Source organism: Lepidochelys olivacea (assembly GCF_965140295.1).
Source record: "Lepidochelys olivacea isolate rLepOli2 genome assembly, chromosome: 6".
Taxonomy (NCBI): domain Eukaryota; kingdom Metazoa; phylum Chordata; order Testudines; family Cheloniidae; genus Lepidochelys; species Lepidochelys olivacea.
The window spans coordinates 112,726,753-112,749,740 of NC_140416.1; the positions used below are offsets into that span (position 1 = coordinate 112,726,753).

Below are 22,988 nucleotides of genomic sequence, written 5' to 3' on the forward strand. Positions count from 1 at the left end.
GTCGGGAAGAATATTGGGGGATGAACAAATTGATTCAGATGGAATTCTGAAACAACTTTGAGCGTGCACTTGGAATGAGGTCTGAGAGTGACTGTGTCCTTATGAAACACTACGTAAGGGGACCCAAGGTGAGGGCCTGAATCACCCCTATCTTTTGAGCTGGGGTAATGGCCACTCAAAAGGTCTTGCTGCCACGGGTGGCCAGAAGGAACTGAGGGATGGCCCATCCCCTCCGCCCTTTATGCCCTCAGGTGAAGGGGCGATGAGGGCATCTAGGGTGCAAAGGCAGCCCCAACAAATACTGCTGGCCACAATAACCCAATCTCCCATGTATATAGCACATGTGCACCAAAAATGGAATCTATGTGGACAATCACTAAGAAAACTTTATAATTTTGAATTTGTCCCTACAATGGGGACATGCAAACGTAATGGAAGAATTTTATAGCTAGTTTATTAAAGTAGGTGAAAGCTTTAGTTATGAAAAACAACTCTCTCAACAATTTGATGCACCATATATATTCAGTAACAAGTCCAATTACTATAAGTGTATGTTAAGCCTAAGACTTGCCGTGCAACCATCACCAAAGTGACTGAGTTATCTGATCAAACTTATTTGTCAGTATTGGTTGGTGTACAAATATGCCTCATGTGCGCAAGACTGGATTCTTTTGGCCAGCAGCGTCCACTGTACCTTCCCTTTAGATGCCCTCATGCCCCTCACCTGAGGGAAGGGTGGAGCAGGCACAGCCATCGCTCGGTTCCTTTGCCAATATACAATTCCAGAGGAGTTGGACTCCATAATAGTGGGAAAAGAGAACGGGTATTATTCAACATTTATTAAAGTTGAGAGAAAACTTTAGTAAACACGTTCACTTTCAGGTGGATACAATGAACAGCTGCTTGCTAAGATGGTTTACAGTATCTTTACTTTCATGCAGAAACTATTAATTTGCATAAAACGTATAGCCTCTGGATTCATGGCCACTCTAGATGCTTTATAGTCTTTCGTTTGTTGACTTTTCTTTTTCCATTTTCATGTAATAGGCTCTTTAGAAAAGTCCTTAATATGCAAGTTCCAGTTTCCTGAGCAATCACATTAACCAATAAATTTGACCCTGAGACACTTAGGGTCAAATCCCAGCCCCACTGAAGTCAACGGGAGTTTTGCGATGGATTTCATGGGGGGGGCCAGGATTTCACGCTACATTTTAATTTTAAAATCTAGAGAGTCTATGATCAGTTTTTTTGTATGCAACTCCCCCTCCTGCTTCCCTACCCATATCAGTGATCCATAGAACAAAGAGGAAGTCATTTGTCAAGTTAGAAAATCATGGTGCTCATTTTATTTTTTCAGCGGCCCCAGGGCAACATTGCTTTGGAACCACATGAAGCTGAAGATAACGCCCATTGTCTTAGGGAAATGCTCATCAAAAGCAAATTTCATGGAGTCTTGTAAAGGTACTTCTACAACTTCAATCAGCTCTCCCTCTTCAGGCTGGCCTCCACCTTCTCCAGTTTTCATCTGATCTGTTACCTCTGCATAAAATAAGGTTTGCTTAGAACCAGTCACACCAACTCCGGACCTGGAAAAAAAATAGAAGAGGAAAAACTTCACATTTATTTAAGAAAAATGTTATTTTGTACCTATGAAACTGGGTCCCTGGTCCTCAATTAGTGCCCCTGAGCAATACCAAAATAAAAATAATTAATTATTAATGAATTTTAAGTATTCAAAATGACAATTAGAATCTCTTTTTATTCATAAAAAGTCAACTAAAATTGTCAGTTAACTAAAATTGAGTTCAGTTCCATTTTAGCACAGATATATCTACAACTACATTCTGTGGCTGCACCAAATGTTTATTTTGAAAGGAGATGGAATAATTGATCTAACAAATGGAAGATTCTTCAATTTACTTCAGTGGGAGTTGGTATGGGCCCTGATCTATAGAAACCTGCAAACAATAGGATGAAGCTCCCCAGGGTATCTGAATGTTACATTTGTTTGCTTATTTTTATAAGAAATTTTAGATTTCTGTTGCTTAAGAAGATTAGGTCTATTCACAGCTGGAGACCTCTATTCACATCCTGGATAGGTGCAAGAATGGAGTGGCAGCGTGAGATTCTTTTCTCTACCCCGCCTAACCCTTTTGCCTTGACCCAGATGGACCACCCTAAGAATGAATGCATCTGAAGTAATTCAGCCTCTCAGCTAAATTTGTTATCATGGATTTACTTTAGGATATCTTAGATTATGCAGTCTTTCTTCAGCTAGACCACTTGCTGTGTGTTATACTTCTTATTTGTTAATCCTCTATTTCTTAAGAACTATTTCATTTAGATTTTTTAAAAATAAGAGATAAGTACATAATCCACTCACTTGGTCCTTCCAGGAAAATAGTCACATTGCAATTGCAACTTCTGCATTTCCTGTTTTAACAAATTACTTTTAAGGCATATTGGGGGCTGATCCAAAACCCACTAAACTCTAGATCAGGCCATGAATGCTGAAGAATTAGTCTCAATATTACTGTACATAGGATTCAAAGATTTGTAGTAGATTAAAAATTATTTATTCAATATATATAGTTTCTAATAAAATAAAAATCTTATAGCATATAAACCCTTTTTACTCAATCTCTAGATAACTAAATCTCCCAGTTAATCCAAGGTAAATCAGATCCCCAGCAGGAATTCAAGCCAGGCTGTATTCTTTCAATCTTCTCAAACAAATCTATTTATTTTGGCTGGACAACGAATATTAATTAGTCAGTTTGTTGCTATATCAATAGCCACAATCTTTTTTCTTTCTGAAAACAGAATTGGGAGTCAGCAAGCTGCATTCTCTTCCTAACTCTCCCACTGATGTACTGCGTGACCTTGGCCAAGGCACTTCTGTGCCTCAGTTTCTGAATCTGTACGAAGTGGACAATGAAACTTACTTATCTTTGTGAAGAGCTTACGAGAGACTAGGATGAAGGGTGCTATGTATGTATTCTATCTATTCTCTGCTTTCTCTGTGATTGTACTATTCTTCTGATACATTCCTTGGCCAAAGATAATGTGACCTAGTGGGAGGCAGCAAGAGAACAGGCTAAGGGGCTTCCCATTTTCTCTCCTCCCTCTTGCTGAAGGATGTGACCTGCTTTCTCAGTAAAACTGAATTACTGTCTCTAATGACCTGGTTTTTGCAGCCACTGTCCTCAGCGTTTGTATCCTATTATGGTGGCTATCACTGCAGGCTTGTCAATAAAAACGCTATCCAGCACTGACAATGATTCACAGACTTGATGCACCACTGGCACAAGATCAAATGCCTTCTCTGGACTCCCCCCTGCCCTTTGCATCCTTTCCCCTTCTCTAATGGGAAGCTGCTCGGAAGAATAACCCCATCAGGCATGCTGCCACTCATCTCAGTTGCAAGTGACGATCCAACTGGCAGAAGACACAATAGAAACGCAGTCTTTGAAAGCAGCAGGATTTACACACTGAGCCCACCATGCTGGTTTAATCATTCTAATCTCATTATAAAGTAAGGTAGACCCATTTTTCACAAAGTTGCTACCAGCACCCGGTTTTCTAAAGTTGGAATGTCATTTTTTATGCTAATATGCTATCAGTGTGCTTTCTGCTGTAATGACGACAACACACTTCTATATATTTTCTTGGTACTAATAAGCAATAATGCATGGTACTAAAAAGGAACACAGGAGATGAATCACTGATTAAGAACAAACAGGGTTATTTCAGAATCCATCACAGGAAAGTCCTTTAAATCCTAGGAGGAGTCCAAGTTGTTCTGTAAACATGCTGGCCCCAGTTTATTCACCTTGTTTCATAGGTGTAGCTTTGGGAGGGAAAGTAAGAGGGTTGTTGCCCCCCCACCCCCAACAACAAGCCTCGGGCAAGCATGGAATTTGCACCCGCCATGCGCAGCCCCATTGGCCTGACTGGAGCGGTCTCCCCAAATACAGAAGTCAAACTATGCCTTGGCTTGCTTTCCACCACTGAGCTCCACCCTGAGTGCTATCAACTTTTCCCAATCCTACCTCAGTCTAACAAAATTGTAACTTAAAAGACTTATTTGCCATGGAATATTACATTGTTTTTATATAACATTTATTTTAATTCTTGGCCCTCATTTTCCTATCCCTTTCTATTTGTGATCTGTGTGTTGTTTGTATGAGGGGCACTCTGTTTTTCACAGTCTATAAGAGGTGGGGATATTCTTTTTTCTTGCTGTTCTTTATATAGGGTAGGATTTGTTCTTCATCGATTTTTTTTGAGAAATTGTGTTTTTAAAAATTACAAAAGCACATAGAGCCTGGGATTTGGTATTTTTAAGTAGAAACCTAAAGAAATTAAAATAAATGTTGGATTTATTTAGCCCGCATGCTAATCTCTGTATGTGCCATGGTAAATTACAGAACTACATAGGGATTTAATAATAAATGAATAAATAAATAATAAAATATTGCTGGTTGCTCTCTCACCTTCTGATCTTGATTTGCTCTCACCTCAACTTGATTTACACACATTCTTTTTAGGACCAGTTCTAGCAATTTGTATCATATTATATTTCACCCAAAAAATAACAAGTGGGAAAAACAGTTTTGAGTATTAAAACATATCCCCTTCCCTTTTAACCTGTTTCTGAAGTTCATGACCTTTTTCAAGAAACCAAATTGGTGCAGATCTGTAGTTAGACAATTAAAACATTAGATGTAACCTAGTCAGTTTGATATTATGCAAAGGATCAGTCTGCAATCCAGCAAGTTTAAAAACATATAACCCTTATGTAAAAGACCCTTCCATACAAACTCTCTGCCTTAATTATTTACAAGGTAATCTCTTCCTATGCTATCCATGACCTTTTACTTTTGAAACAGCTGCAGCTGTGGAAATCACTGAGTTCTCCCACCATGTATCTTTTCTTTAGCATAAAAGAAAATTGTTTCCTGAGTCACAGCATCATGAGAGATTCAGTTTCTTGCCTCAGGATCTCAAATAGCTTATTGGTTTCACTTCAGGATATTATTACTTATATGTTTCAGAGTGTTAGCAGCCGTGTTAGTCTGTATTTGCAAAAAGAAAAAGGAGGACTTGTGGCACCTTAGAGACTAACAAATTTATTTGAGCATGAGCTTTCGTGAGCTACAGCTCACTTCATCGGATGGATTCCTTACTCAACATATCAAGACTGGCTGTTATTCTTAAACTTAAAATGTTTTTAAATGATGTTTGGCCTGGATCTCATATCTTTCCTATTCTATAGTACCTGGAATTGCATGCAGTTTGGGTCATATCTTGCCATCTAACTATGCATAGAACTTGCCACTGAAATCAGTGGAACGTTTGGGATAAAAAAAATTGTGGTAGGATATGGCCACAGGTTCATTTTGTTTGTTCTTTTATTTGTATTCTCTCCATTCCGTTTTAAGACAACCTTAAATTGCATGTTGAGCTATTAGTTTTAAAATAAATATCTGCCTCCAAATAAGCTATATACAAGAACAAAGGGTCTGATAAATGCTTTTCACTGCAGTTTATTTTACTCCTCTCTCTAAGACTTTATATTTGTAAATCTATTTATATTCTAATTCAACAGCACGTCTCAATCTTAAATTGGATAACTTTGCACACTTAGTATAACATTACATTATCTACTGTATAACAAATTGACTAGGTTATGCCTAATGCTTTCATTGTTAAACTATAGATCTGTCTCACTTTGGTTTCCAAAAAACATCATCTACTTCAGGAAGAGATCAAAAGAGAAAGCAATATATTTTGCTGCACAAAAAGGATCTATTTCCAGTATTTTCCCACTTGCTACTTTTTGTCTAGATCAGTGGTGCCCAAACTTTTCTTGCCGCGCCCTCCCTTACCAGTAATAGAATCTGTCCACATCTTCTTCCCCTCCCCCTGCTCCCATCACTGCACACAGTTGGCTCAGCAGAGGAGCTTGGGCTAAAAGCAGAGCTGACCTAGAGGCAGAGAGGGAATGAGGGCAAAACTGGACTAGGGGTGGAGCAGGGGGAGGAGTGGAGCTGAGGCTGGGGCCAGACCTGGGCTGGGCGGCGCTTCCTCTCCATCCCCCAGCGGGGGCTGGCCTGGGTCCTGCCCCTCGAATGTTCCTCTCTGCCCCTCTAAGGGGGGAGTGCCCGATAGTTTGGGGACGACTGATCTAGATGATTTGGCTTTTTTATCTTCTGCTTCAGTTAAGTGTCATCATCTTCTCATGGATGTATGCCGATTGCCCTTTACTAAAACAGATATTCCTGAATATTGACCACTGCCATCTTTTACAATATTTCCAACCTGTCTTGCATCCTCTTGTACTCTCCCCTTCCTTAGAGAACTATCAAAAAATCACCACCAAAAATGTTTTATTTGCCTTGCTATTTCCTACAGAATTCCTAAATGCAACTCACATGGGCCTGTTATTTTGAAGCAGTTTTAACTGCCTCTTCTGCTCTGATGAAGTCATAAAGCATTTTAACATTCCCCTTTGAAAATGTATATTAGTCTCAGGGATGTGACCTTCAGCAGTTGTTTGTTTTTTTGTTTCTTTGGGGAGAGGTTCCAGTAAATAAGGAAAGACTTCTTTAGGTTTCTAGTAATATCAAACTTCAGTCATTAAACACTTTCCTTTTATCCGCTTGCATGGTTGTTTGCACTTCCTATACAAAATATTCCAATAATTTTGGTGTGCCTTTATTCTCTTTGATATTTTTATTTCAGTGACCTCTGCCACCTTCCTGCTCTATATACTGTCTACACATTGTTTTCTTCTTAGCCTTTTCCTATAATTTCAAATAAAAAAAATTGCTTTCCTCACAATCACACAGTGAGCCTCCTAAGAACAGAGATAAAAGCTGTATTTATTACTGACACACACAAGCATATATCTTAACTTGCCAAGCACTAACATGCTGTACAATGTGAGACAAGTGCAAAGTGAGGGGGATACAAAAATTATGAATGCAGGAAACTTATAATGCTGCAGGATTTGTTCTTTTGGTGTAAATTAGTCTGTAACATCAATTTCATAATTCTTTATTCCAATCTTAATAATTTTTTACAATAAAAGTGATATGACACCAAATGTGTGTAGAATTGAAGAGACTAGGACTAAAAAGAATGCAGTCCCTTAAAATGAGCTCTATGTACACAGATATAATCCTTTTTTTTGGACAACCAGTGTGGATGCTTGTATGTAGTAATGACACTATGTACATAGGTTGTGTATATCAGTTCACAAGAACCCTGGGAAATCCAAGCAACCCTTCACGGGCTCTTTCTTAACCATCTAAGTAAGTGAACAGCTCTGGATAAAGAGGTGGCTGAAAAGGAACTTTCAGGTTTTCATACATTCCTTTTAGGTTGTGTCTACACTTACAGTGGCATATGGGGTACAGGAGCTACGTGCTGTAGTGAAAGGCAGGCTGTAGCTACATTTATCGCTGCCGTGTGTCCTGCTGCTGGAGCCTTTCCTGGCTGCCTCCCCCCTGCCAGAGCCTTTCACTAGGGGAGAGGACGGGGAAAGGCTCCAGCAGCAGGGTGGCAGCGAGACACTGCACTGCTAAAAATAACGGTGTAGATGTGGGAGGTGTTACTTAGGCATGTAGAGCCGTGTAGGGTATATACCTTGGAGGTTCAGGCATGCAGAGCCTGTACTCACCTAGACCACGTCTCACTGTCTACACTGCTATTTATACGTGTGCTAGCTGAGTATTCAGTGTCTGACCTCTACATGTGACCATAAGTGTAAACGTAGCGTTAGTTAGAGCTGTCATTTTCTTGAGTTTTTAAATCTTACTATGCAATATGTCACTTTCCACTTGTTCTATTTCTACTCTGCATGGAGACACTTTCTGGGTTATTCTTCACTAATTCTACCACCTCTCCTGGAAATCAAGGAAAACTTATCCACAATGCTTTCATAAACTTCCCAGTTCTGAGAAGAAACAGCAATCACCAGATGCTAGAGCCAATCATGCCAGCAGATCTTAGAAATGTAATTTTGGCTATATTTCAGCCACATCTTGTCTATGCTTCTTATTAGCATGTTGACATCTAATAGTTTCATCTATACTTGTCAAAGGAGCCAAAGTGAAGTAGGCATCCAGCACTCAGTGAACTTCAGTGGGATTTGGGTGCCTAAATCCCTTATGATCCTTTGAAAATCCCACTCATGTATCACTATGGGACAAATTCAGCAAAGACATAAGTGGGTGGAGCTCTTGGATGTCAATGGGAGCTGCATCCACTTTTGATGAGGGATGAATTTCTCCTGTAGAGTTTATAATCATTGCAACTGAATGTTATGGAGCTTACAAGCTCTGTTGGTCATCAAGTCACTAGTACTTGAAAAGCACATAAGAACATAAAAGTGGCCATTCTGGGTCAGACCAAAGGTCCACCTAGGCCAGTATCCTATCTCCTGACAGTAGCCAATGCCAGGTGCTTTAAAGGGAATGAACAGAATAAGTAATCATCAAGTGATCCATGCCCTGTCGTCCATTCCAAGCTTCTGGCAAACAGAGGCTATTGACACCATCCCTGCCCAACAGCCATTGATGATGTATCCATGAATGTATCTAGTTCTTTTTTGAACCGTGTTAGCCTTGGCCTTCACAGCAGTCTCTGCAGAAGAGTTTCACAGATTGTGCATTGTGTGAAGAAATACTTCCTTTTTTTTGTTTTAAACCTGCTGCCTATTAATTTCATTTGGTGACCCCTAGTTCTTGTGTTATGAGGAGTAAATAACACTTCCTTATTTACTTCCTCCACACCAGTCATGATTTTAATAGATCTCTATCATATTCCCCCCTTAGTTGTCTCCTTTCCAAGCCGAAAAATCCCAGTGTTTTATTAATCTCTCCTCATATGGGAGCTATTCCATACCCCTAAATTACATAAAACCCAATAATTTCCAGACAAAGAGCTTGTAAGATCTTCAAGTCCACTAGCCCCAAATTTTTCCTGTTTTGTTTCAGAGAAAATTAAAATACAGAAACCTATGTTACTTGTGGTAACATTAAAGTTCTGAATGCAAACACTTTCAAGTCAGGAAATGAAAAAAGTTGTGATTTTCACAGTAATGTTACCTTGGCACATGGCAAAAATGTTGTATTTTCTATTCCAAACCTGCATTTTAAGTGTGAACATTAGCATACTTGGGTCAAATAATGGCCTGGCCTCTACAGCCTGCAGGTGAATAAAGGTACGCAAGGCACCCTCTTATACCCATCTGTGGGTTACCCATACTATAGGGAACAGCACAGCGGGAGAGGAAGCTTCTGCAAATCCAGTTCATTCTCCCCACACATGGGCATGAGTGCGCTGCGAGGGTAGGGAATGTGTGAGGCCATAGCTAGAGAGTGTTACACATACTTCCCTCTCAGAGCAACAGCGAACACAGTAGGCATATTGCAAATCTAGTCTTCTCTTGGAACAGTGCAATGTCATGCCGCCCCTTGCTTAAGGCTTGTGGCAAAGCCACAACTGAGTCCTGAATATTTAGGTTGTTAAGTAATTCCATAAAATATACATGATGTGTATTGGAGCTGTCAGTGTTTCTCTGAGAAATGGGACTTTTCATTTTGTGACTTTTGTTTTTTTAAATAATTAAGCCTATATTAAATAAGTGTTATATTTTATTATACTCTATAACTAGGGAAATAGTATGTGATCACCTTTAAAAAATTTTTTAACATCGTGCTTGGAGACTGCAACTAAGATTGGGCCCAGTTGCTCTAGGTGCTGTACGCACACATAGTAAGAGTAAGTCTCTGCTCTGAACAGCTTATCATGATACATATATATATGGGGTCAGAATTCAAGATGTATGTTCACAGTTAACTTTCACATTTCCTGACTTTTAGGCATATGCAAACTTATTGCATTAACGTATTTTAATGCAACATATAAATCATAGCATCATAGAATATCAGGGTTGGAAGGGACCTCAGGAGGTCATCTAGTCCAACCCCCTGCTCAAAGCAGGACCGATCCCCAGTTAAATCATCCCAGCCAGGGCTTTGTCAAGCCTGACCTTAAAAACGTCTAAGGAAGGAGATTCCACCCCCCCTGCTAGGTAACGCATTCCAGTGTTTCATCACCCTCCTAGTGAAAATTTTTTTCCTAATATCCAACCTAAATCTCCCCCACTGCAACTTGAGACCATTACTCCTTGTTCTGTCATCTGCTACCACTGAGAACAATCTAGAGCCATCCTCTTTGGAACCCCCTTTCAGGTAGTTGAAAGCAGCTATCAAATCCCCACTCATTATTCTCTTCCGTAGACTAAACATCCCCAGTTCCCTCAATCTCTCCTCATAAGTCATGTGTTCAAGTCCCCTAATCATTTTTGTTGCCCTCCACTGGACTCTTTCCAATTTTTCCACATCCTTCTTGTAGTATGGGGCCCAAAACTGGACACAGTACTCCAGATGAGGCCTCACCAGTGTTGAATAGAGGGGAATGATCACGTCCCTCAATCTGCTGGCAATGCCCCTACTTATACATCCCAAAATGCCATTGGCCTTCTTGGCAATAAGGGCACACTGTCGACTCATATCCAGCTTCTCGTCCACTGTCACCCCTAGGTCCTTTTCTGCAGAACTGCTGCCGAGCCATTCGGTACCTAGTCTGTAGCGGTGCATTGGATTCTTCCGTCCTAAGTGCAGGACTCTGCACTTGTCCTTGTTGAACCTCATCAGATTTCTTTTGGCCCAATCCTCTAATTTGTTGAGGTCCCTCTGTATCCTATCCCTACCCTCCAGCGTATCTACCACTCCTCCCAGTTTAGTGTCATCTGCATATTTGCTGAGGGTGCAATCCACACCATCCTCCAGATCATTTATGAAGATATTGAACAAAACCGGCCCCAGGACCGACCCTTGGGGCTCTCCACTTGATACTGGCTGCCAACTAGACATGGAGCCATTGATCATTACCCGTTGAGCCCGACAATCTAGCCAGCTTTCTATCCACCTTATAGTCCATTCATCCAGCCCATACTTCTTTCACTTGCTAATCATCTAATCATTATAATTTAGTCATAATTTTAAACTTTCCCTGTTGAGGAATTTGCAGCACTGCACAATAAATGTAAACTGGCTTTGTTAGCAACGATGAGATTCTGTATACAATTTCATTCATAAATCTGGTATGCAGTATATAAAAGCCGAACTACTACTTTCTTAAACAGTGATTCATTTTAATTTTACAATCATTCAAAGTGCTACATGTTCACATTTAAAGCTGGCACACATTGACTTCTTTGTACTTTAAATGTACATAATTAAGGTGAAGTTCTCTACGTGGAACGTATCTATTTATAAAATGCAACTTTTATTTGGATGCAGAATCTGGTATGTAGAGAATACATACCGTCATGTTTACAAGTAAATACAGTATCTCAGTGGCCTTTCTACTGCATTCCAAATCTACTCAGATAAACTTTGTGCAGTTTCCACTGTAATGTCTTAAGACCTTTATACAGTTCTAATGTTATAAGCAGCAGGTGCAGGAAAGAAAAAGAATAGACGCAATTAACACAAAATTATATTACACAGTACCGTCCACAAACAGGTGCACTAGCAGGTGATCCTTCTAATCATAATACATTTTATTGTACCACAGCTATTCATCACAATGCAATAAGGTAAAAATGGATTGTATGCATAGGTTACTATGTAGAAGGAATAATGCCTTTGAAAATACTATAATGCACAATACTAGCTCCATAGGATAAGGGCTATGTTCTTTCCTTTACTCCTTCTATTTACTGGTTTCAGAGTAGCCCACGAAAGCTTATACGCTAATAAATTGGTTAGTCTCTAAGGTGCCACAAGTACTCCTGTTCTTCTATTTACTGTAAATGTTCACATTTGGGAGGAACGTGGGGTGGGAGCAAACTTGTACCTGGTCCTTAAAGAACATTATATATGGGGATTCTGATGTAAGGGCCCAAACTTCTGAGACCCTCCAGGCCGAGGTAATCGCTACCAGAAAGGTGACCTTTCAGAGGGCATGATGCCAGCAGGTCAAAAGGAGGGCCCGTGAGCCTTGACAGGACCAGCTGAGGTCCCATGGGGGAATGGGTTCATAAATTTGAGGGTAAAGTCTCTCTAAGTCCTTGAGGAAGCAAATGGACATTTAGTGTGAAAAGACTGACCTACCATCCATCAGAGGGTAGAAGGCTGAAATTGCCACTAGGTGCACCTTGATCGATGAAATGACTAGGCCCTATTGTTTCAGATGGAGTAAGTAGTCCAGCACATACTAGAGAGGTGACTGTGTTGGTGAGAGGCCTTTTTGGGATGACCTTCCAGAGAAACACTTCCACTTGGGAACTTAAGTAGCTCTAGTAGGTTTCCTACTACCTAGCAAGACCTGGCAGACTTGTTCTGAAAAAGCCAGCTCTGCCAGATTTAATCATGGAGCTTCCACACAGTCAGGTGGAGGGCCTTGAGGTTCAGGTGGAGCAATCAGCCATGATCTTGCAAGATCAGGTCCGGGAGGGGAGGGAGTGGCAACAGGATCGCTACTAATAGGTCCAATAACAGGCCGAATCAGTGTTGATTCAGCCATGCAGGGGCTATAAGAATAATCTTTGCTTTGTCTTGCTTGACTTTCAGTAGGACCTTGTGCATAAGAGGAATTGGGGGGAAACGTGTACAACAGGTACTTTGCCTGTGGGAGTAGGAAGGCATCTGTTCAGTGAGCCCAGGCTGCAACCGCGGAGTGAGCAAAACTGCTGAGATTTCCTGTTCTGCGGTCTACAAAGGGACACCCCCACCTCTGGAAGATGGACCTTGTTATATTATGAAGGGACCACTCATGGTGAGAAGAGAAAGATCTGCTGAGATGATCTGCCAAAATGTTCCAGGCTCCCGGAAGATGAGAAGCTTCAAGGTAGATGGGGTGCTTTGTGCAGCAATCCCACAAGCCAATGACCTCTTGACGCAGGATGGATGTGTGTGCTCCTCCCTGCCTGTTGATGTAAAACATGGCTACCATATTGTCCATAAGTACTCGCACAACCTTGCCTACAATCTAGGGTAGAAACACCTGGCATGCTAGGTGGACCGCTCTGAGCTCTCTGATGTTTATATGCAAGGAGAACTCCTCCTGGGACCACAGCCTTGAGTCCTGAGGTGCTCCAGGTAAACTCCCCAACCTAGATTGGATGCATCCGAGATTAGGACTACTGCTGTCTGGGGAGTGATACATGGAATGTCTGATCCCACCAACTGGCTTACATTCTGTCAGATTGGGGAGTGAAAAATGGTGACGGTTCACTGAGTACACCGAGGCCAGCCAAGCTTGAAAGGATCTGAGGCCCAATCTCGCATGCTGCACCATGTAAGTGCATGCCACCATATGACCTAAAAGTTTGAGGCAGAAACAGGCTGTTGTAATGGGGTGGGTCTTCACTTGATCTATCAGAGCCAACACTGTCTGGAAGCAAGCTAATGGGAGGAAGGCTCTGGCCCAGGTGTGATAAAGCACCACACTGATAAAAATCTATCCTCTGGACAGGGATAAGAGTTGACTTCTGCTCACTTATTAATAGGCCCAGGCCTCAGAAGGTAGCTTGTAACAGACCAATGCTGGCTCTCACCTAGGCTTGGACCAGCCCTTGATCAGCCAGTCATGGAGATAAGGGTAGACTCACACCCGGCGCCTTCTGAGGAAGGCCACCACCACTGCCATTCATTTTGCTGACAGGCCGAAGGGGAGGACAGTGAATTGGGAGTGTGCCTGCTTCACTAGGAACCTGAGGAACCTTCTGTGGCCCCAGAAAATGGAGATGTGGAAATAGGCCTCTTTCAAGTCGAGGGAGGCACATCTGTACCCTGGATCCAGGCAGGGAATAATGGAAGCCAGGGAGACCATGTGGAACGTCAGCTTCTTGAGATAACTGTGAGGCAATGCAAGATGCAAGAGGCGTCAGAGATCCCTTTGGCCTTCAGGATTAGGAAACAGCGGGATTAAAACCCTTTCCCTCTCAAGTTCTGATGCACCTCCTTCACAGCCCCTATCCAAAGGGGGGCTTGCACCTCCTGGACTAGAAGTTGCTCATAAGAAGGGTCCCTGAAGAGGGATGGGGATGAGGGGGAGGGTGGGTGAAGAAAACTGAAAGATGTAACCTTCCTCCACTGTACTCAGCACCCAATGGTCTGAGGTGATGAGGGACAATACTGGCTGAAGTAGGAGAGTCAGTCTGAAAACAAAAAGGGGATCAGGATCCGGTATGGGAACCGATATAGTGCTCTTGGGCACCCCTTCAAAAGTTCTGCTTGGGGCTGCCCGGATATCTGTGCAGACCCTGTAGAGAGGCTGAGGCAGAAGAGGGAGATTGCCTGCACTTATAACCCCTGCTTTGTTTCTTAAACAGGTCTTGGCGTGGTGGCAGAGCTGAGAAGCAGACTGGTTGTTGAGGTCTGAAGTGCTTCCTCAAGGAATCAGGGCACAGAGGCCCAGGGACTTGAGGGTGGCGTTAGAATCCTTCAGGTGATGGAGGTTTGCTTCCATCTGTTTGGAGAAGAGGGAAGTTCCCTTAAACAGAAAGTCCTGAATGGACTGCTGAACCTCCGGTGGTAGTCCTGCAGATTGGAGCCAACAGCACCTTTGCATGACTACCACCAACACCATTATTCTAGCAACTATATCAGTTGCATCCAGAGCAACCTAGAGAAAAGCCCTGCCTATAGTCTTCCCTTCCTCCACCAGAGCGGAGAATTCCTGTCTGGACTCCTGCGCCAGTGAGTTCTTGAATTTTGACAGAGAGTCCCAGACATTATAATCATACCTCCCAAGCAAGGCCTGCTGGTTGGAGATGCAGAGCTGCAACCCACCAGTAGAATAACTCTTTCTACCAAATAGATCCAGCTTCTTTGAGTCCTTCGCTTTGAGGGTCATGTCCTGCAGCCCTTGCCTGTCTCTTTCATTGGCCACTGAGACCACAAGGGACCTGGGAGGGGGATGGGAATATAGGTACTCATACCCTTTGGTGGGACAAAATACTTTTTCTCTGGTCTTTTTGAAGTGAGGGGCAGAGAGGATGGCATCTGACATAGGGATCTGCCTGGACACATAACAGCCTAATTGAGGGGTAGGCCCACCTTTGACAGGGCTGCTGCAGCCAAGATGTTGATCAGGCTGTGAGAGGATTCTTTAAGCACCTTAACTTCCAGCCCTAGGTTAGATGCCACCCTTTTCCATAGCTCCTGATGAGCGCTAAAGTCACCGAGCTCCTCAACCCCCCACATAGCTTCATCTCAGGAGGAGGAGGCCTGCACAAGGGGGTCTTCCTCCTCTTCTTCTGCACCGCCCACATCACATAGCCTCAAGTCCTGAGTATTGGTACTGGGTTGAGTACTAGAGTCAGGGTCAGGTGTTGGATGGTGTGGTGGAGGGGCCTCTCTCTCAGACACCATCGAGTATGAATGGCTGGAAGTTGGTCCCAGTACCGTGGGAAAACCCCACAGATTCTGAAAAGGCCACTGGACCTGCATAGGCTACAGCCCACTGGGCCAAACGCCTGGAGGGGTACCCACACCAGGATGTGACAGAATGTAGGCCTGAAGCACCTGGCATTGGCCACTATTGGAAGACTGGATACTAGGCTACATGGATCTTTGGTCTGACCCAGTATGGCCATTTTTATGTTCTTATGGGTATCGGTATCAGGCCCATGGCTGGATGCATGACTCCATCTCAGACTCCGATGACAAGTCAGGTTGTGGGGACCTGGGAATCATTAATGATCTGGAGGATGGCGTGGACTGCACTCTCAGCAAGTTTGCAGATGACACTAAACTGGGAGGAGTGGTAGATACGCTGGAGGGTAGGGATAGGATACAGAGGGACCTCAACAAATTAGAGGATTGGGCCAAAAGAAATCTAATGAGATTCAACAAGGACAAGTGCAGAGTCCTGCACTTAGGACGGAAGAACCCAATGCACAGCTACAGACTAGGGACTGAATGGCTAGGCAGCAGTTCTGCCTAAAAGGACCTGGGGATTACAGTGGACGAGAAGCTGGATATGAGTCAACAGTGTGCCCTTGTTGCCAAGAAGGCTAACGGCATTTTGGACTGTATAAGTAGGGGCATTGCCAGCAGATTTAGCGACGTGATCATTCCCGTCTATTCAACATTGGTGAGGCCTCATCTGGAGTACTGTGTCCAGTTTTGGGCCCCACACTACAAGAAGGATGTGGAAAAATAGGAAAGAGTCCAGTGGAGGGCAACAAAAATGATTAGGGGGCTGGAGCACATGACTTATGAGGAGAGGCTGAGGGAACTGGGGATGTTTAGTCTACGGAAGAGAATAATGAGTGGGGATTTGATAGCTGCTTTCAACTACCTGAAGGGGGGTTCCAAAGAGGATGGGTCTAGACTGTTCTCAGTGGTAGCAGATGACAGAACAAGGAGTAATGGTCTAAAGTTGCAGTGGGGGAGGTTTAGGTTGGATGTTGGAAAAACTTTTTCACTAGGAGGGTGGTGAAGCACTGGAATGGGTTACCTAGGGAGGTGGTGGAATCTCCTTCCTTAGAGATTTTCAAGGTCAGGCTTAACAAAGCCCTGGCTGGGATGATTTAACTGGGGATCGGTCCTGCTTTGAGCAGGGGGTTGGACTAGATGACCTCCTGAGGTCCCTTCCAACCCTGATATTCTATGATTCTATGACCACAGGGAGGTAGTACCCCTTAATTCCACTGGCTGGTGTCGAGGGTCCAGGGAATGGTGCCAGAATGGGGAAGCCTTTGCTGACATCATCAGGGTCGGTTTCCCTCCAGAGGACGCGGTGCTGGATAGGATCTCAGGGCAACATGCTCCCTTCTGCTTGCCATCCTCACCACTCTGGGATCTTGCCCTGCCGTGGTCAGTAGTACCAGGAGTGCCATCAGATCCCTGGCTGTGGCAAATGCCTCTGGGGTGGACGGCACCATGATCCCACTGGTGCCACACTGTCCCCCCGGTGTCAGCAGTTGGTCCTACACCAGATTAACGGCACCTGTGAGCAGGTCAGTGTTGACACTTTTGGGGCAGAGGCAGAGAAGTGGCCTGACACAGGTCTCACCCTGCTTCACTCCCCATGCTTGTCCTTCCTCAGTTCCCTCTTGAACTGCTGCTTTTTGCACTTCTTCCTCAGCACCGGTGAAGGGGAATGGTGCCAAGAGACCCGTGCTGCTGGAGGAGCACTCCGCACCAATGCTAAGGTACTCGGTGCAGAGTCTGACTGGCTTGGCTCCGACGATGGTCTGACTGCAGATTCCATCAGGATGGACCTTAGCCTAGCCTCACTGTCCTTCACTGTTCAAGGCTTGAACTGGTGGCAGATCTGGCAATGCTCTCACATATGAGCTTCCTCCAGACACTTCAGACAGCTGGAGTGTTGGTCACTCACTGGCATGGACTTGCCGCAGGAGGCACTGGCTTTGGAGCCCGGAGACCAGGGGCATGCCAGGCCTCAGGGCAGAGGATGCCCTCTAAACAAATGTGAGGGTCCAACTATTTACACAACTACTAAAAGAAATAAACAGAAGACAAGAAAACTTGAAAAGAAAGAAAGGAGGGAATAATAAGAACCACTGATGAACGCCTTGCCAAAGCAAGAGAAGATGTTCCAGTGACCATCACGGGCTGGAAGAAGGAACTGAGAGGGTGTGGGGCCAGTCGGGCCCCTTATACCAGCACATGAGCATGCAGCAATATAGGATGCTAGAGACAGCCTGACGGATACCACGGAGGGAAAAATCTCCAGTGACTGTGCATGCGGTGTGTACGCACACCTACGATGGAATGGACATGAGCAAGCACTCAAAGAAGAACAACCAGTAATTTGTATCTTGTTCTGCTGAATTATTAAAATCTAAAAAGCACTCTACAAATATTCTTGGAAGACTTTGAAAATTTTAAAACTCCTGGGAGTGGTAGAACTTAATAGATACCTTGCAATCAGGAAGAAAAATTCCATTATTTTTTCTTCAGTAGTGCAATAAAACAAGGCTTGAGCATGGCACTGAGGGTGTTGCAGCCTAAAAAGCTAGTTCACAGGTGAACTTCATACAAGTTCAAATTTGAAACCATAGCCACCCACGTGGGGACTGGGAGGAAACTTGTCACCATCTAATAAAAGGGAAAACACAAAAGACCTGGTCACTCATAGGACACAGAAAAACTTATTTCTTTTATAAGATTATCATCATAATTTTTTCTGCATCCAATGGAATACAGGTCTTATTCTCTTACACGCCTCTAAAGTACCTAGCACAATGATGGAGCTATAAATAATGATACACAAAAACACCACCATGTTAAAACACCATTTTTAAATTGCAAAGCCAAGCACCCAAAAATTAGTAAATGAGTGGGATGAGACACTTTGCGAGTGGGTTTCATAGGAATGCATAGGAATGGTGAAACTCAGACATCATGGGTTTCGTTCAAGGCTCTGGAGGGGACTGCATTCTAGTGCTCCAAAGCATCGGGGTGCTAAAGTTTCTCAAAGAAGAGGGCACCAGAATGTTTTTGAACATAGTCAAAGCAAAATTGTTTCACTAGCCTGGTTCTCAGAAATGGTTGAACCATTTTGGCTGGAAAAAAAAAATCAGCCTGATGCAGACACTCAGCATATAAAATTTCAGCCCAAATGCTTAAATTTTGGCAAAATTATAAGCAACCAAAAACAGAATCTTTATAATGGGAACTGTCAGGCAGTCTTAGTAATAGGTGCGGCTACCAGCCCCAACTATAATACAGATAGCATAAAGCTAGACTGACTATGCAAGCTGCCCTGAGTAAGAGATGATACATAACTCCAAAGCCCCCAGAGCAGAGCAAACCAGACAATACATTTTGTCTCTAAGAGCCATAATTCACTTCCTGTTACACTCATGCTCCTGGACTATAACAACAGCAGATTACTTTCTCCTCTGTTCTGTATCAGCTGTGATGGTCAGCATATCAGGAGGGGCAGAGTAAAAGCTCTGCTCACAACCCCACCCCCCACCCTCCTACTCCCCTCCCACCTGCGCAAGTGTGGGAAGCCCAGGCAGGGGATTGATCTTAAAACTTTATAACCTCTGACTGCCTATGTAGGCCCATAGGGCAAGCTGCAGTCTCACCCACAATAGCTGTCATACTGTTGGGCAAGAAGGTGTACTGATTGCATAGTTACTTTTCTAGTCATAACTTTAAAATGTTCCTAATTTTATTGTACTAAAATAGTGGCTTCACTTATGAAAACAAATAAAAACTAGATTAGATTACTGTTCACTGCTTAAATTCAAACTTCCACAAGAAGGAAATTCAGAATGAGCACTGACATGCTACTGTTTACTATATGTCCAGACACCTTCCTCTTAGTTCACATCAAACTGATTTCACAAGTGCAAGTCTGTTGAGATCCTTCCAGGAACAAAGCAGTGGGGACTGAAAATGCAAGGCTGTACAATGTGAAGAACTCTGCACAATACTGACCTGCAATATTGGGTCAATAAATACTTAATGGAAAAATTGTTATATAGATCACTGCGATGATATACTATAATAATGGATCTGATTAATGTACTATATGTTAATCCAGAAATCACTGAACGAACACATACTAGCCATTATAATGTCTTATGTCAGCATTTTATATTGGCTATTAGAGGGTTGATAAAGATACTAACTAGAATGCATTTCAACAATCTAAAGAACACTATTTTTTTAGACATTGATATTGGTATGTTTAGTGTTCTCCCCACTTCCTCCGGAGGTACTCAATGTCCCTGACAGAGGGGACCAGTTCTCATATTCTGCCTTTACAGCCAATACTCAAGGCCCATGTTGGACCACCACACTGCAAGCTGAGGAAGAGTGAACAGGACCCAGACACAAATGATGCAAAAGCCCTTCTCCCTAACAGGAGCTGAACATATTCCTTCTAAGGGAGCAGGAACACAGGATTTGGAATCAATTCTGTCTCCCATGTGGCAGTGCAGCGTTATAAAAAATCCAACAACAGGTGACCTAAATACATTAGTTTTTAATTGAAACAAACCACCAACACCCTATTCCAAGGTGAAAAATAAATGCCAGAAAAATATCATTTTAGAGCCACAATCCTGCATTTTGATTTAAAAAAGTGAATCACTCCATCTGCCTGGAGCCCCATTCGATAGACCTTTGCACAGGCTAACTGCTGTGCCCATAGGGACCACAATGCAGGACAGGGGCCTTAAAAATTAAATCACCACACTAAGTGTATTTTATCTGGGAGTCACACTGCAAGTAAAACCTGTGTAACTCAACTAAAAAAATATTCTGTAAAATGAAAAGACATTTGTTAACTGAGAATGTATGTTGTTTCAGCTCAATGGGAATTCTTACTATTGAGTCATAAACCCTAAAAATGGAGGGTTTACAATGGAAATAGGGTCACAACTTATTTTTTGAAAGATTTTTTTTAGGTATCTGTGTCGGTACAGCACATCAATGTCACACAAAATACAAAATACTATGAACAGCTTTTGTTATTAATTCTAGAAAGCACGGTTTCTTTCAGTAGAACAAACCACTAATCTAGTTTCAAGGAGTTGCAAGAGACAACTCCTATGATTCACCCCTCACACCCTCCTCCATCAGAAGCGTTGCTTGTTAATCCAGCAGGAAATAACATTTGCCAGGATTGACAGCTGTGGATTTGTATTCAATTCCCAAATTAAAAACCAATGACAGGGTCTAGTTCAATAGAGCTGTCAAGTAAAAATGAAGTAAAAAAACCTGCAGCCATTCTCTGTTAATTTGTACATGTATTTTGGATAATGGTAACAGATGTCTTTAACAATGCTACAGCCTGGTAAGGAGATATAATGGCAATAAGGCTGTGAAAACATTTTCTTCTGAAATTATTTAATTCTTGACATTTCTTTAATTCCAAACAGCACAAATATTATTCTCCTCTTATTTCTGATGTAATTTATTGAAATATTTTACACTGAAATTAAAAACGTTCATAACAGCGTCAGCAATAAAGTGATATAAAATGTATCCTAATACATATTTCATATAAGCTTCAGTTATGGCCCTGATCCTGCGAACAAATCCAGTGGTACAAACCCTGATGCTGCGGTCCCATCAATGTAGGCTCAAAGCCCATGTTGTGCGGCTCAGTTTTTAATTAGAACAATGGAAATCAGAGATGGAAAAGATCTAATAGGTCAGCTAGCCTATCATCCTGTGAGTATAGGATTGTTTCTTACAATACACTTTCTAGCACTTCAACCACTCAATGTTTAAGAGCCCCAAGCAATGGGTTTTCCACCAATTCCCTTGGGGTTTTCTATTCCCCACTCTAATAGTTTTTACTAGCCCAATTTTCCTCAGTTTGAATTTCATCTCATTAATCTCAGGTCTATTGCCCTTTATATCTCCCTAAATTATTCCTCCTCTTCTTGGCGTTTACACCCTTAAGCAATCGTGGATGGCTGTTTCTCCCAGCTCATTGCTTTGGCAAGGAAATTAATTTACCCCTAGGCAATTCTAACAATTGTCATTTGAAAAAGGTTAAATACAAAGCATCAACTTGGCTGCTATTTACCTGAACGAAGTGATTTTCTTCAGGTTTGTAATGGGAACGTCATAACCACATTCTTCTAAGACTTCGTTGCATGCAATTTCCTCCAAAGAAAGTCCTGGCTTGTCTACTATGCCAGCGCAGAGTTCATAGGTCACGCCTTCTGTAGCTGGTAAGGGATCCAATAGAGGACACCAGCTATCCTGGTCTTTACTTTGAAAGTCTTGAGGCCGGTGCCGTTCCATTTCACACATGTAAACAGCTTTAAAAAAATGCAAAAGAAAAAACAACTGTGCTTGGAAAAATCTACTCTTACCATATCATTTCAAGTGGCATAAAAAGACCCCTTACTCACAGGGAATTTCACCATGCAATTTAAAACAAATCCAACTAATAGACACAATAAATCATGTAGGGCTACATTCTAAAAGGTGCCTGCATTGGTGTGTGTGCAAAAATCACATTCACACACAACTTTTGCACATTATTACTTTTACACACCAACGATGGGTTTTGTGTGGATAAATTCTATGATTTGCATACCAAAGTGACAGGCCACAATAACTACCCACAAAAGCGACTGGAGCATGCAATATTTCACACCTTGCAAAATCTGTTTCCACAATATATCATAAAGGTACACAAGTGCTTAATTGTGAAGCATTTACTACTGATGGGGCAATCAATAGTTGATTTTTAGTAAAATTGAGAAAAATTAAAACAGCAGTGGAATTTTTGTTTTCTATTTCATTTCTGTGAAATGGTCCTTTGAATATTAGTTCTGCTTATATTGATATGGAAGTCTCATACACGCTACCAAAACTAAGCGCAGCTGGTTGAACCTAAAAATCTATTGTTCAAAACAGCTTCCATTTGTTGGCCAATGTACATATCAGGGTTTATTTTAATCTATGCATTTATCTCTGCTGGGAAGTTGGTCTGTACATTCTGTACCATGTGCACAATGATGAATCTTTCAGCCTGTCAACTCAGCTGTTATTTGAACAGGGTTATGAAAAGCATGTATGTTTGTTTGAAAAATCCTCTTTTGAACATATAGTTCCTTGCACAGATTCTTGAGTGGAATTTGCAAAGGACCTTTTGCATTAATCTAGAAACAGCTGTCACTGTAATAGACTCCTAAAGGAAATACTAAGGGCCAGATTCTACAGTCTTTAGTCAAAACTCTCACTGATCTCAGTGGACATTTTTCCTAAGTAAAGTCTGCAGGATTGGGTCCTAAAACACAGAGAAGCACTACCAAAAATATAGAGCCATTCAAACTTTCTTTTACAGATGTAGCTCCGTTTGTCTCTTCTTTGCAAAGTTTCCCATTTTCACCCCCTTTATTTTATTAACAAATCTGATACTAATATATGAAAAACATGTTATAAGATGCC

The 22,988-nt window shown here is 42.3% G+C and overlaps 1 protein-coding gene across 4 annotated transcripts in view; it reads right to left on the minus strand.

Moving 5' to 3' along the window:
* Positions 1-1,314: 1,314 nt before the first annotated feature.
* NUDT14 (nudix hydrolase 14) overlaps positions 1,315-22,988 on the minus strand; it is a 99,921-nt gene continuing 78,247 nt past the window's right edge. For all 4 annotated transcript variants that reach the window (XM_084631035.1, XM_084631032.1, XM_084631034.1 and 1 more), the window contains 2 exons: positions 21,613-21,850; positions 1,315-1,586 (listed from right to left, as the gene is read on the minus strand). In XM_084631035.1, the coding sequence (XP_084487161.1) occupies positions 1,346-1,586; positions 21,613-21,850 (479 nt within the window). In that variant the 3' untranslated portion in view covers positions 1,315-1,345. The remainder of the gene's footprint in view (positions 1,587-21,612; positions 21,851-22,988) is intronic.